At 35.4% G+C, this 13,595-nt stretch overlaps 1 protein-coding gene across 1 annotated transcript; it reads right to left on the reverse strand.

Annotated features, from left to right (window-relative positions):
• Positions 1-1,116: 1,116 nt before the first annotated feature.
• LOC140015660 (cytochrome P450 81C13-like) lies at positions 1,117-4,632 on the reverse strand. Its single transcript, XM_072068405.1, has 2 exons — positions 3,439-4,632; positions 1,117-1,842 (listed from the first exon to the last, which is right to left on the reverse strand). Exons 1-2 carry the CDS (start codon positions 4,339-4,341, stop codon positions 1,222-1,224), a joined length of 1,524 nt encoding a protein of 507 aa, XP_071924506.1. The 5' UTR covers positions 4,342-4,632; the 3' UTR covers positions 1,117-1,221.
• Positions 4,633-13,595: the final 8,963 nt, after the last annotated feature.

Here is a 13,595-nt window from a genome sequence, read left to right on the forward strand (position 1 = left end):
CTAAAAAAGTGGGATCTAACTTTTTTGCATATAAACAATGACTGCATATTAGTCATGTAGTAATTTCAGGTTAAAAGGTGATCAAAATCTTAGATTGAGACTAAATTTTATTAATTTAAATTTGTAAGGGATATAAAGTTAATATTTTAAAAATAAAAAATAAAAAAAATTTATTTAATAAAATGTGAGGTATGTTCCGAATGATTTTCCGATTGCAAAATTCCTTGTGGGATAAATTTTTGAGGAAAACACGTGAGTTGCGCACTAAATTTTCTTTCACTCTAAGTAACCGAGAACCTTTTACTGTAGAATCACGAGCAGGTATTTTTCTTCCCCTTCTCCATGTACCTTTTCTTCTTGTTTTTCGTTTTGGGTCAGAGACTCAGAAGCAGACGATAAGACCCGTTCGACGGCCCTACCCCGAGAAAGTGGGTTGTCATGCCGCTGTCTCACCCGAGCCCTTCTTCCCCAAATTAGGTCGTAGAATTTCTTTTTTATTTGGCTATGAAATTTTAAATCTCCAATCTTCTGGTATTCAGTCTTTTTTTTTTTTCAAAATCAAATTTGGTTTCGTCGAATTGTGTAGCTCTGCAGAATTGAATCCACTAGTCTACTGAAATTAGCTTCAAATTCAGCTTGTAATTCGAAATCCAAATAGCCAACAAGTATTTTTTGATTAATACATAGGATTCAAAATACTTTGATATTGTAGTTTCCATACACGGAAGGGCACTTTCTTCTTCTAAATGACGCTTGCATCTTTAATCAATTGAAATGAGTCTATGGGAAGTACATGTCTCATATCTTGTTGACTAAGTTTGTTGTTGGAAATTAGATTTGCATGGAAAAAAAAAACTTAAATCCCAAAATAGCTTTAGTTTAGTGATCAAAATTGAGATTATAAGAATTAAAGATTCTAGTTCGAGGCTCGTTATACGTAAATTTCTAATCCCACTATTTGTACTGTACGGGTTTGTAATTATTTTTTTTTTTGGTTGTAATTGCTACTATTTATATAATATAATCTATTGATTGTATTACTCTCGTGGATGGTTTCTTGTAACCCTATTTTGAAAAGTAAAAGTACATTTTTCTTTCTTTAGTAGACACAATATCTTGGATTAAACTTACCTGCTAACTAATTTGATTTTTCGAACATATATTGGGTTATTCTCCCATAACTTAGTTCGATTTTTGGAACGCATATATTGGGTAAATCTCTCATAACTGGGAGAGGAGTTGGATTGATTCTTGTCGTGGAATGCACATGACCTCCAAAGGCTTAGCCATGGACAATGTAATTCTAGTGGTATAGCTTGTGTTGATTTCATCTTCTTCAATCTTTCTCCAATCAAAGCACTGAATGAATGATCCCACTGCCAATGAAATATTTCTAATGCCCATGTTGGCTCCAGGACAAGCTCTCCTTCCCACCCCAAATGGTACAAAGTTGAACCTTTCTTTCTCCATTTCCATTGCCTGAAATCTCTCTGGCTTGAACATTTCTGGCTCCTCCCAGACTTCGGGATCCCGTTGCATGGCCCAAGCATTAACTATAAGCGTTGAACCTTTTGGGATATCATATCCCCCAACGGTGAAATCTTCCGATGGACAATGAGGTAGCAAAAGAGGTGCTGGAGGATACAGTCTCATTGTCTCGTTCACAATGCAGCGCAGATACGGAAGCTTTGGAAGATCAGATTCATCCAGCAATCTCCTGTGTCCTATATTGTTGTCAATTTCCCTTCTCAGTTTATTCATTGCCTCTGGATGACTCAATAAAAGCGACATAGCCCATTCAGTTGTCACGATAGATGTTTCAGTTCCTGCCACAAACATAATCTGAAGCATTTTTTTGTTAGATTCCGAAAAATAAACATGTTCTCAAAGACCAACAATCAAGACTATAAAATTGGCAGAACTACGATGGCCTTTGGCCAAAAACTCAAAGTCGCACTTCTTACTACTAGTGATTCTTGCTAAAGCACTTGAGAAGATGCAGTATTAGTGAGAAATCACTATTTAGTTCAGTTATCAAATAAAAGGCATTCTTTAAGGTCAGATTACAAAATGCAAAAACAAGCACGGACTTTAGGCGGTAATCTTCCACTACATAATTTGCCACTACATAATTTGCAAGAAGCCAACTTTCTCATGAACTTCCAGGATTGCTTATCCCCAAAATCAGTAAATAGTCCCGAGTATTTCCGGAATCATTTTAAAGCTTGCTCGTATACATGGAGCAAGGAAAAAGTATGATTACCATGAAGCAGGAATTGGTACAGACTATGAGAGTACCCACGAGTGATACTTGTGGATACACTGCAAGAAGGACTTTGTTCTAGGTATGTGGGACCGAGCAGGTGATCGAACGGTTTGGTCAAAAGTTTGGCTCGAATTTGATTTGATCGAATTTAAATTTGAGCTCAAGCTACTCGTTTCGTGTAACGAGTCAAGTTCGAATATTAGTAATAACTACTCGAATATTCAACAAGTTTAATGGAGCATTTATATTATTTATATATAATATATTTTAATTATAGAATGACTATTCTGAGTTCGTATTTTAATAAATTTACATGAAATAATGTTCAGTAAAAAAAGTGATGAATGTCAAAATGATAATATGATAAATCTAAAATGTAAAAAATTAAAAATAAGGAAAAAAAACCACTCAGTTTGATCTCAAAACTCAAACTTAAACTCGAGCTCAAGTAGTTCGAGTCTAACAAGGCTTGCGGTTTACTCGAGCTCAAACAAGTTGAGTTCAAATTTAATTTTCATCATGTCGAGTCGAGTTTAAAATCAAATTTTTATACTTGTTCGAGATCGAACTCAAGTAGCACTAATAGTAATCGAGTTCAAGTTCATGTATGGTGGTACTTCATCTCAACTCGAGTCAACAACACCCCTACTTTATTCAACAATGACTAATAAATGCCTTCTGCTCATGTTAGCTGAACTTGAGTTTTTTTTTTTTTTGGAGCAGCTGGAGTGATAACGACTACAGCTCAACAAAAATCATGAATATCTTCCCCCCAAAAAAGGCAAAAGGGCAAATAAAAATGAGGAGGACCATAGGCAAATAAAAATAAAAATAAAAAAAAGCAAAAAGGCAAATAAAAATCAGGAGGACTATAGACGTCATGAATCTTGCCTAACTCCAACTCTACAACAGCTAAGAGAACTAGTGTAGAACTAGTACAGGATCATAAAATCAGCTGGCCTGGATTTCCCGTGCTCTATATGGGTTTGCTTTAGTAGGAATCGTATGTCCATTATCCAATTAACTCTATTGAAGTCAAGTCAACAAATACATGAAATCATCCGTAACTACGAGATTCATTTGAATTAATAAGTTCAAGAATTGCTATGATCTTCTCGAATGGAAAGAAGTACAGAAACATGGAGAGAGAGAGAATTGCATAGCCCACATACCATTAGAATGCTTCTGATAAGTTGATCCGAGTAAAAGTCAGGTTCTTGGTCTTGATGGGATAGAAGACTCCCAATCAAGGTGGCATTCTTCTTCTCCTTGTCCAATTTATCCCGTCGAATTTCATCTACTAGGCCCTGCAAGAATTTATCCCTCTTGTTCTGCAAAGAGATCATACTCCTTTCGAGCCCTTTGTAACCAATCCACCTCAATACTGGAAAAAAGTCGCATGAATTCATTGTAATACTCGTGGTAAATATGTCCCTGATTTCTTTACGCTTTTTCTTCCCCAACTCATTCCCGGCATCCTCCCTACCAACTGTGCATTTCCCTGCCACAATCCTCATCGCGATATTAAGCGTATAAACGGAAACCCAATGATTCAAATCGATACTTCGACTCCCTCTCTTACAAACTCTGTAAAACGATTGGAGAATGATCCGAATTTCGCCTTCCCGAATGACGGATGACTTCTGAAGGCTGTTGAATGAGAACACTTCACTATTAGTGAGGCGGCGAATAGCCCTCCAGACATGGCCATAGGGAGCCCAGACGAATGCTGTGTAGTCATAGCTGAAATGGTCCGCAGCGACAGAGTGAGGACGATTTGCTAATACAATGTCATTCTCTGTGAAGCATTCTTCAATGGCAGATGGAGAAGATACTACCACGAAAGATCGGCAGCCAAAACGGAGGAAGAAAACTGGACCATATCGATGTGATAGTTCAGTTAGAGACCGGTGCAGCACGTTCTTGATGAGGTAAAGGTGGCCAATTAATGGAAGAGCAGGCGGGCTTGGAGGTAACTTGTTAGCGGTATTAATATGAAACAGCAACCTTTTGAGGATGACAAGGAGAACACAGAAGAAGTAGAAGATGAGATGAGAGTAGAGATCAGGCTCCATGAAACTAGATGAGAGCAGCTTATAAGTTCAGCTAGTTAAAGACAACACTGGAAACTCGCAGATGGTGAAAGAATTGCCAGAGGTAGAAACTTGAGTTAGGAGAATAACATGGTACAACATTTCGGGTTGCATTTCTTGGTTATATAAGCCTGCATATATCACTTGATTCCAAGAAACATGTTTCACGTTAGAAATCAGATACTTTGCAAAATAAATAGGGAAAAATAATGAGAAAATTATGCAACGTGAAAAATACTTAGCGTGAGGGGAACACATGTGCAGATCATGTGGCAAGCAAACTTTGCAGTTGCAGTCGGATATACAGAATTTGAGAATCCTCGTTTGTCTTTGAGGAAATTGTTAGTAGCTGATGCAATGGGAGTTTGTAGGTCACGTAGAGTTTCTACTTCATTACCAACAAAAATCAACATATACTATACTAATTAATTGGTAAGTGGACAGATAACAACAAATATTTGATATTTTATTCTAGGGGAGATTTTTTTTTTTTTTTTTTGGTATATGATAATAAGGAAAAGTATATGCAATGGCCTTAGGGAGTCAGTAGTAAACATAAAATAAAATGAAATAAAAAGCATAAACTTATGAATGGCGCAAGAATTCAAAGAGTGTTAAAAGTTATTAACCAAAAAGCATACATTTTCCATTAAAAATCACCAATTGATCGAATGTAAAATTCCTGGAGGATTAAGGAAATTCATCGTATCCATTTTTTTAAATTAGCAATTAGAAGTCCAGAATTGAGAAATGAGTGGGACTCAACGTTGATAGGCTGAGGCTGATGCACCGACAACCACAATTCTTTCTTAGTCCAATGATATTGGGATTCCAAAAGCACGTTTCAGACTCTCCATCGTTCTTTATAGTTGAATACAAGTTTCATCTTGGTTGCCTAGCCTTCTTCATTTTTTGAAAAAGCGGGATATGGATTTGGTAGGCATAATTCTTTGGAATCTGTGGCTTAACTGAAATGGAGCGTTATTTGATGATTCCTATCGTGATCCTCTCGGTTTGGTGTCTCTCTCAATTTCTTACAGAAATATTAGGAAGCAAACACATCTCCTAACATTGCAATACGTTCTTCCTCACTGGATAACGCCCCCTGCGAGTTTTCTAAAGGCTAATTCTGATGGTGCAATATGCTATGAAGATGGCTACTCTAAAGTTGGAGCTGTGGTAAGGGATGAATGGGGTAATTTTGTTGCTAGTAGTTCTCACAAAATCTTAGGTATCTTTACTTCTAAAGTAATTGAAACCTATGCTGCAAAATCTACAATTACTTTTCTACGTCAATTGAAGGTTGTTAAGATTATTTTGGGGTGACTCTTTAAAGATTATCAACATGATTAAAAGTATGAAAAATGATAGTTCTGCCTATAGAGTATGCTGTTAGATGATATCTTTGTCAGCTTACAGAATTTCGTCATTTGGGAGGCTAATTAGGTTCCTAGGAATTTAAATGTGCCCACTCATTTATTAGTTAAGAATATTAGTTCCATTTTAGATATTTGTACTTGGAGATTTTCTCCACCGTCTTTTCTTTCTTCTGCGATTGTTATAGATCTATCTTCTTCAACTTAATAAAATTTTCCAGTTTTCTATCAAAGAAAAAATACATAAACACTTTAACATAGATTCAATAACAATTTAAATGCCCCATGGCATGGTTAATGATCATTCTGCAGTATATTTATGGAGATCTATGCACTCTTAATTATAAAATCTTAAACGTTTTTTTTTCTGTTATGAAAAAAATTCTAACATTGTTTAAACGTGTAAAACTCCTATAAAGAACAATGAGAGTCCGAAAGTGATAGATAACTCAAGACCACAAAAATTAGTTCTTTTTTGAAGGACGACTAAACAATTTATACCTGCACGGCTTATAATATCATCGCTATTAAGAACTTGCCCCACTATTAATGGTACAAAAATTTCAAACTAACTTAAAAGTAAAGGAAAACTGAGCGAATTAAATTGACAAAGCAGAGGAAGTTATCTGTGGATGCAATAATTAATAGACGGCAAATTTCATATCTTAGAGTATTTTATTGAATTTATTTGTCATTTCTTCTCTTTTTTTTCCGGTTAAATGGAGGCCGAAGCCATTTTACACAGCTAGATATCTACTTTATGTTCCACCCCAAAGGTCTTTAACACAAAGCCACTTTCACCAAGTCTGGAAGATCATGGAAGAAAGTCACCCTGATTGTAGATTTAGGCCAAATTTTAACAAAAACCCGTATATGAATTGCTTTCTCTCCGGAATTCGCAATTTGGCAATTCTCGTGTCTCTGGTACCGGATTATAGTAAGCATGATCCGCTGGAAGTGTGTCCGCTTCAACTTTAACACGACGACTGTCAAAACCCAAAGCCATTTGTAAGTCCTGTCATAAACAATGAAGTTCCGACAGTAAACAATCACCATAGCCAGTATTGTAAGCAAACCCACAAAGCCAAACTCCCTTCATCATTTCAAAGAAAGCCACCACAGCTTGCAGGTGCTGGTGATCTTCTTTGTCATTTCATTAAGCAAAGAAGAGAGTCCGAAACTTTCATGAAGCCAAAAAAAGAGTGTCGGCCCTTTCCCATTCACGAGTTATTCATCTACGTGAGCTTGTTTTAATGGTGCAGAATTGAGAGTACTGGACTGTGCGCTTTTCAACATTAAAGAAAGGAAATGGGTGTGGGCCATATTAATTCTCATCAATGTGTGTGTGTGTGTGTGTGTGTATGTGTATGAGTGTGAGTGTGTGTTTTCCTTTCCCCCTCACTGTTGCCTCTATTCGTAAAAATGATTTAGACACAGTTCAAGATGTTCTTACTTCTGAGGCAGAAAAATTTTTTTAAAAAAAAAAAAACTTGGATTTTATTAGAAAATATTACTGAGACGGTGTGAAATTTGAAAATCTCTAACTTCTCCTTGTAAAAATTGCTGAAATAGGTCTTATCATGTATAAGAAATCCGTTGCCGGTCCCAGATTTTAGAAATGTGAAGGGCTTACAATTATACTTTCTTCATATGGGCAAACACTTGACTTCGTTAACATACTTAGCCTCATCAATTCAATTGACAAATACTGCACGCGGAAAATCTAAAGACGGCCGAACCTCGGAACATCGAATCCTGACATAGCCGTATTTACTCGTGTATTTTATTTCACAGTTAAAAAGCTATTCGGAAGAAAAGAGAGCAGTATAAATGGTATGCATGGAGCATTTGGTGATACGGTGGAAGAAGAAGCAATTCGGAAGATTTGAAGGGGAATTATTCTGTTAGCCAACAACGGAAGATACTGGGTCCATGGAATAAGCATCTCCAAGGACAAATATGTAATCAAACTCTAGAAAATACTGGGTGTGTTTTTTACTCCTGCTTTTTCCTTGTCTTTATTAGACAAGTCTTCTAATAATTTTATCTATAGGGACCTCAAACAATACACAAAATTTTTAAAATACATATCTCAAAATATTCAACACACATCCACTCTTTCTTCCACCGCCATCATTCCTAACCATCTCTTCGTCCATCGCCGCTGCTGCCCCCACCACCACCTCGTGTATGAGTCATCCTTAATCTTTTTTCTTTTTTGAAAAATGCAGTTTTTGTATCCAAATGTTAACACATAACCTGTTTTAGTTCTCAAATTTTGGGCAAAAATAAATTTGGTACCCAAACTTTTAACTTTTAAGCACATTTAGTACCCTTGAATGTTTTTTTCCCAAATTGCTATCTAAACTCTAAAGGAGTCACATAAGAGTCACATGTCCGGCTATAAAAACATGCCAAAAATATATAAAATATCATTCTGACACTAACGTGAAAATGAAATATAGCAAAAGAAGGAGAAAAGGAACAAGCTGAGCAGAGTTGGGCAAGTGATTAAAGTTTTAAAAATATCTCTTTTGGTACTTAGTGCCAGAAGGATATTTTACATTTTTTTTTGGCATTTTTTATACAATTATTGTTGAACATGTTACTATCACATGACTCTTCCCGATAGTAATTTGAAAAGAAAAAAAAAACCGTTAAAGGTACTAAATGTGCTCAAAAATTGAAAATTTGGATACTAGATTTGTTTTCATCCAAAATTTGTGGACTAAAACAGTTTGTATGTCAAAATTTTGGATAGCAAAACTGCATTTTTCTCTTTTCTTTTTTCCTATCTCTTTATTTCTTTCCCTCTCCTTCTCCTCTTCCTCCTTCTTCTCCCCTTCCCCCACCACTCCTTTTTCTCCTCCTCCCCTCTGTCCCCCTCCTCCTCCTTCTCTTCCATAGCTCCGCAACCTCCACCCCTCTCCCTTGCTGGATTTGGATAGTGCAGTAAGAGTGGAGGGAGAAAGGGGAAAGAAGGAGGAGGAGGGAGAGAAACAAAAAAAAAAGGTTGCTGGCAACGGAGGTCTCAGGTTGGAGTAGTGGTAGTGACAGGGAAGGAGAAGGGAGGAAAGAAATGAAAGAAAAAGGAAGAAAAAGAAAAGGAAAAGAAAAAAATAAAAAATCTAATTTTTATAAATTCTCAAATATAAAAAAAGTTATTTGACAAATTTGACAGTAGACTGCAATAAAATCTTATGCAAATATCCAAAAGCTCATCGTTCAAATGGACCCACTATTTTTTGATTGAACTCTACCATCAAATCTCATTAATACTACAACCACTAATGCTTAGCACACATGGCAACACGCCAGCAAAGAAGCTGATTTCAGTATGTGACATATAAACCACTGAACTTTGACTCAATAGTCACCGAAAATGAACTAAATCCCTCCTTGGGTTGAGGTTAAGTGTTCAAACCTCACCTACTTTGAAAAAAGTCCAAAGGAAGTCAGAGTACCCCTTTTGCTTAGTCAAGTTTTTATGTCTACTAGCCCCTTACACTCGACGTCTTTAGACTCCCCTCCCTCTAAATTAAATTATAAAAATGTTATTATTGTACATCAAACAAGCAAATAAGTACAAACATGATAAGATGACCACAAAACCTTACCGATGGGCATGTAGAGGGCAAATCCGTCATCCAAACCAACACACATGCATCTGCCTCTTGTACACCACGTAGCAGAAGCAGCAACAAGTGAGTAAAATGATGAAAATACCCCCAAGGTGAGCAGATTAAAAGGCAGTGAATAGTGCCCAAAACATCTTATTATGTATAAGGAAATGTTCATAGTTAATTGTATCCGTATATCCCTCATGTATTGTCAAAGTGAATTTTTTGGTCATTTACTTTTAAAATAGTAATTTTATGTCCAATACAAAATCAAATCGGTAAATTTTGATCCCAACCTAAGTTTTGACCGTTTTTTACCTTAAATCCATCGCGTATCCCACATAGTTAATTTTTTTAGGGACAAAAAAATTAAACCCCATATATAGTTAAACAAATTACCTGTTTCATATTCATTTTTACCCCTAAAAATGCTAAATCTGATTAGAACTATATTCATTCTTTTTTCAAAAAAGTGAAATGTGACCCAATTCATATTCATTTTTACCATTATAAAAGTGGGATTTGATGTTTTTTGTATATAAAAAATTATTACGTGTGAGTCACGTGGTGATTTTGAACTAAAACTTAGGTTGAGACCAACATTTGCTCACTTGAGCTTGTAAGAAATGTAAAGTTAATATTTTAAAAGTAAAAAATAAAAAATTTTATTTGGTAGCATACAAGGGACATTTTGAATAATTTTTCCTACTCAGTATTATCACATAAACATGTTCGCTTACGATGCCAAGTGGTAACTAGCTTAAAACCGCAAAAAATGTTCACCTGCACTTACTTTATCACCTGGGATGGATTATTTTTTTCATTTTTTATCCTTATGATAAATTAAAGATCCTTTTGAGCTAGAACCATATGGACCAGGCATTCTGGCATGTAAGAAATAGGACAATTGAGTTTTAAGTAAAGAACACAAAAATGGAAATCATTAGACCCGCGAATTGAATTTTGAAAACGAATGCTTCAACAAAAGGTGTTCTTTTTTTTTTTATTTGTCACGATAATAATATTTCTATAATATAATCTATTCTATTCTATAAAAATGAGAATCTAAAAAAACTATTAATAAATATATAAATCCAACCAAATTCTACAATTTAAAAAAGAGATTTAATCTTTTTTGGTAATCATCGAACCAACGCACGGTGGTTTGAACTCAAAGGTGTTTGCCAAGCAAGCAAGACGATAGGATAGGATTCTCACGCCACTGCAAATCTGTCGGGGATTTTTATTGAACCCATACTGTGACTATTTCAGATGGACACATCCGTACTGGTTTGAATGGTCAGTAAAAGTTTTATATACTAATGTTGACCCTTTTTTTTTTTTGGCTTCTCGATGAAAAGCCAAAAGGTTGTATATTCACGCACCGACACACATGCCAATTCTGTGCAAATTAAACCCCATCATTATTATTGATAATAATTTAACTTAAAGAGCTTAAGAATTTTTATTTGGGATTGATTCAATACTATTTAGCCAGACGAATGGTTAATTTAGGAGGTAATGGGAAAAGATTATATATTCAAGCACGGACACGCATGCGGATTACTGGTGCTAATTCAATCCCATCATTGTTAACTTAAGCTTCTACCTATGAATAATTATAGGGAAATGTATATGAATGATATATAACATTCTACGTGCTTATTGTTTAATTAGCTTAATTTTTGAAATCTGAAAAGAAAAAAATTAAATTGGTAATTCACTTCAGGCCAAAGGTCGATCGTATTGCATGTCTCAACGAGTTTAAAGCCTTGCAATAAAGTTTTGAAGTTAATTTTTCACAGTAATTATATTCCTTGGGTCTTGCCAAATTTCTTGTGTTTCAATTAGGAAAAATCGTTCAAAACGTTCCCTACATTTCATCAAATGAATTTTTCATCCTTCATTTTTAAAATAAAAAAGTTTGTGTCAGATTTTAATTTTTTTTTTAAGAGACAAAAGTAAATATAGATCGAGCCATTTGTTTAACTACCATTTGGATTTAACTTTTTTATCTCTAAACACGTGATCATATATAAGTCACATGATCGAAACAGTAGGCATTTTACATTTTTTGCTGATTGTTTTCCACCCTTATAAGCACACACTCCCAAAGATACTCCCTGATACACTTGATTCTTCTAGAAATCTTAAAAAGTCCCAATAATACAGGCTTCTTGGAATCTTGTAGGGAACACAGTGAAGAAAGAAAAGAACAATGAACAAGGGAAACACCATGACAACAGAGACAAAAGAAATCTGCATAACGCTTTGCACTAGCTCATAGGCATAATGGACTTATTTTGTTGCATCCTGGCCTCAAAATAAGAGTTTAGTAGTTGTTACCTTTAGATTTTAGCAGTGATGTATTATGTAATTCATCAAGCATTAGGTAACATCCATATAATACTGCACTGAGTTGATGGATTACTAGCATAAAATTTTTAAACAACACCCCCCACCCCCCAAAAAAAAACTAAAAACTAAAAACTAACTAAAAAGGTAGGAGAAAGGTCTCCAGCCAAGTAACAAAAACTGCAATAAATAAAAGCATCTTCAACTTCTAAAAAAAATAAAGTGGGATTAGTCGGGCCACCTTTACGGACTTGACCCGGACACCCACTCTGTTGACAAAAAAAAAAAAAAAAAAAAAACTTCTAAAAAAAAGTGGGATAAAGTGAGTTTCCTGAGTTTTAGTGAATTTCTATACATGGAATAAATAATGCAGAGAATGGAAATTGTGAAAAATGACAAGAACGTGTATCCGAACAGAAGAGAAAAAGAGCCAATTCCAAATTTCGATCGAGACTCGAGGTTTCTTTGAAGAGAGTGAATTTACTAACATGCAAACTACAAAGCAAGCTAAAAGGTGAATTCTATTTTTCTAATGGTATACAATATCATAAGAAGCCAGTCTGGCAGGAAAAACACATTAATCTATGAAACCAGAATTCAACTCTGAAAAGATCATATATATGGTCCTTACTTGCATAGCTTGACCACCATAGACAAAATTCTCAAATTAGTGTGATCAGAGGACAGAGGAGTTGAAGTTGAACTGATCAAAATAATGTTAACTGGTGCAAAATTGTCCGTCCTTTTTCCTCTCCCATTCATCACTGCCTAACTCACTCCACTTCAAAAATATCATCAAAGCAAGCTAACAGATTAACGATTATGAAGAGGGTCTGAGGCATTAGGGACTCTCCTCTTGGTTGAAGAAAATAAGTCGAAGGAATGTTTTACATTTTGCCCTTCTTCTTGTTGGTGTTGCTGCTGCCTTCGTAGTTTATGCTGCTTCTCTTGCACTACTAATGACAACTTCTTGTTCACGCCAAAAACCATCGTTTTCTTCCCTCCATAAGCCAAGAAAGCCAGAAAAACCAAGATTACTAGCTTTTGAACGAACCCCATTCGCCAGGATTGCTGAATTTTCATTTTAGCATAAACTGTAAGGAGATAGAGGAAGAGGGATTTGAGAGGAGAGAAGGGAGAAGAAAAGTGATATGGCTTTCTTTGGCAAGTGTAGAAGAAGAAACAAAGTGGATAAAATGCAAAAGGCAATTAGTATATAATATAACTGGTCATGTTATTGAGTATAAATCCTGCAAATAAGGGACACAACAGACGATGGAACTTTTTTTTCCCTTTACTTTATATATTCTTTATGCTTCACGAGGACTTTTCTCCAGTTTTTGCTTTTCATGCATCGCGCTTTCAGTCCCTAAAACAAGGGTCACTTGTACACAAATTTTAGGTGGAAGTGGATGCTGAAGTTGGCTCTAGTGCTTTATTTTCGTCTGGGCATTGTTTGTCTGCTTTCGAAGCTAGTCAAATTTGCTTTTTATAGCTACTTCTGCAAATGACCAGAAATATGCAAATCTATTGAAGACTCTCTGCAAAAGTCATCTGTGTGTGAATCTCTATCAACAGTTCAATACTCTTAATAATGGTGTACGTACACAAATTTCTCTCTTCTGCTATATTGTAGCAGACAAGTCTCGAATGGTCAATAAATTTGCCTGAAGAAATAATACGATCTGATTAAATTTAAAACGGCCTTCCCAATGAACTGTCGATTTTAAAGGAACTTAATTCTAGTCTAAAGGTGCAAATATTGGTCCACTGGATGTAATGTATGACTCTCACAGGGTTACCAATGTCCCAGTGACATTTTTCATTATCCAGGAGTCATTTCTTGGTGAATTTTTGGGGAATGGTTACTTATGATTGGTTTGAG

Source organism: Coffea arabica, chromosome 10c, assembly GCF_036785885.1.
Source record: "Coffea arabica cultivar ET-39 chromosome 10c, Coffea Arabica ET-39 HiFi, whole genome shotgun sequence".
NCBI classification, from domain to species: domain Eukaryota; kingdom Viridiplantae; phylum Streptophyta; class Magnoliopsida; order Gentianales; family Rubiaceae; genus Coffea; species Coffea arabica.

Bases quoted from the DNA above. Each gene is read 5' to 3' on its own strand.
- LOC140015660 (XM_072068405.1), bottom strand. From the start codon at position 4,341: ATGGAGCCTGATCTCTACTCTCATCTCATCTTCTACTTCTTCTGTGTT. The intron at 1,843-3,438 runs GTATGTGGGCTA...AAAATGCTTCAG, and splicing joins TTATCAGAAGCATTCTAATG to ATTATGTTTGTGGCAGGAAC.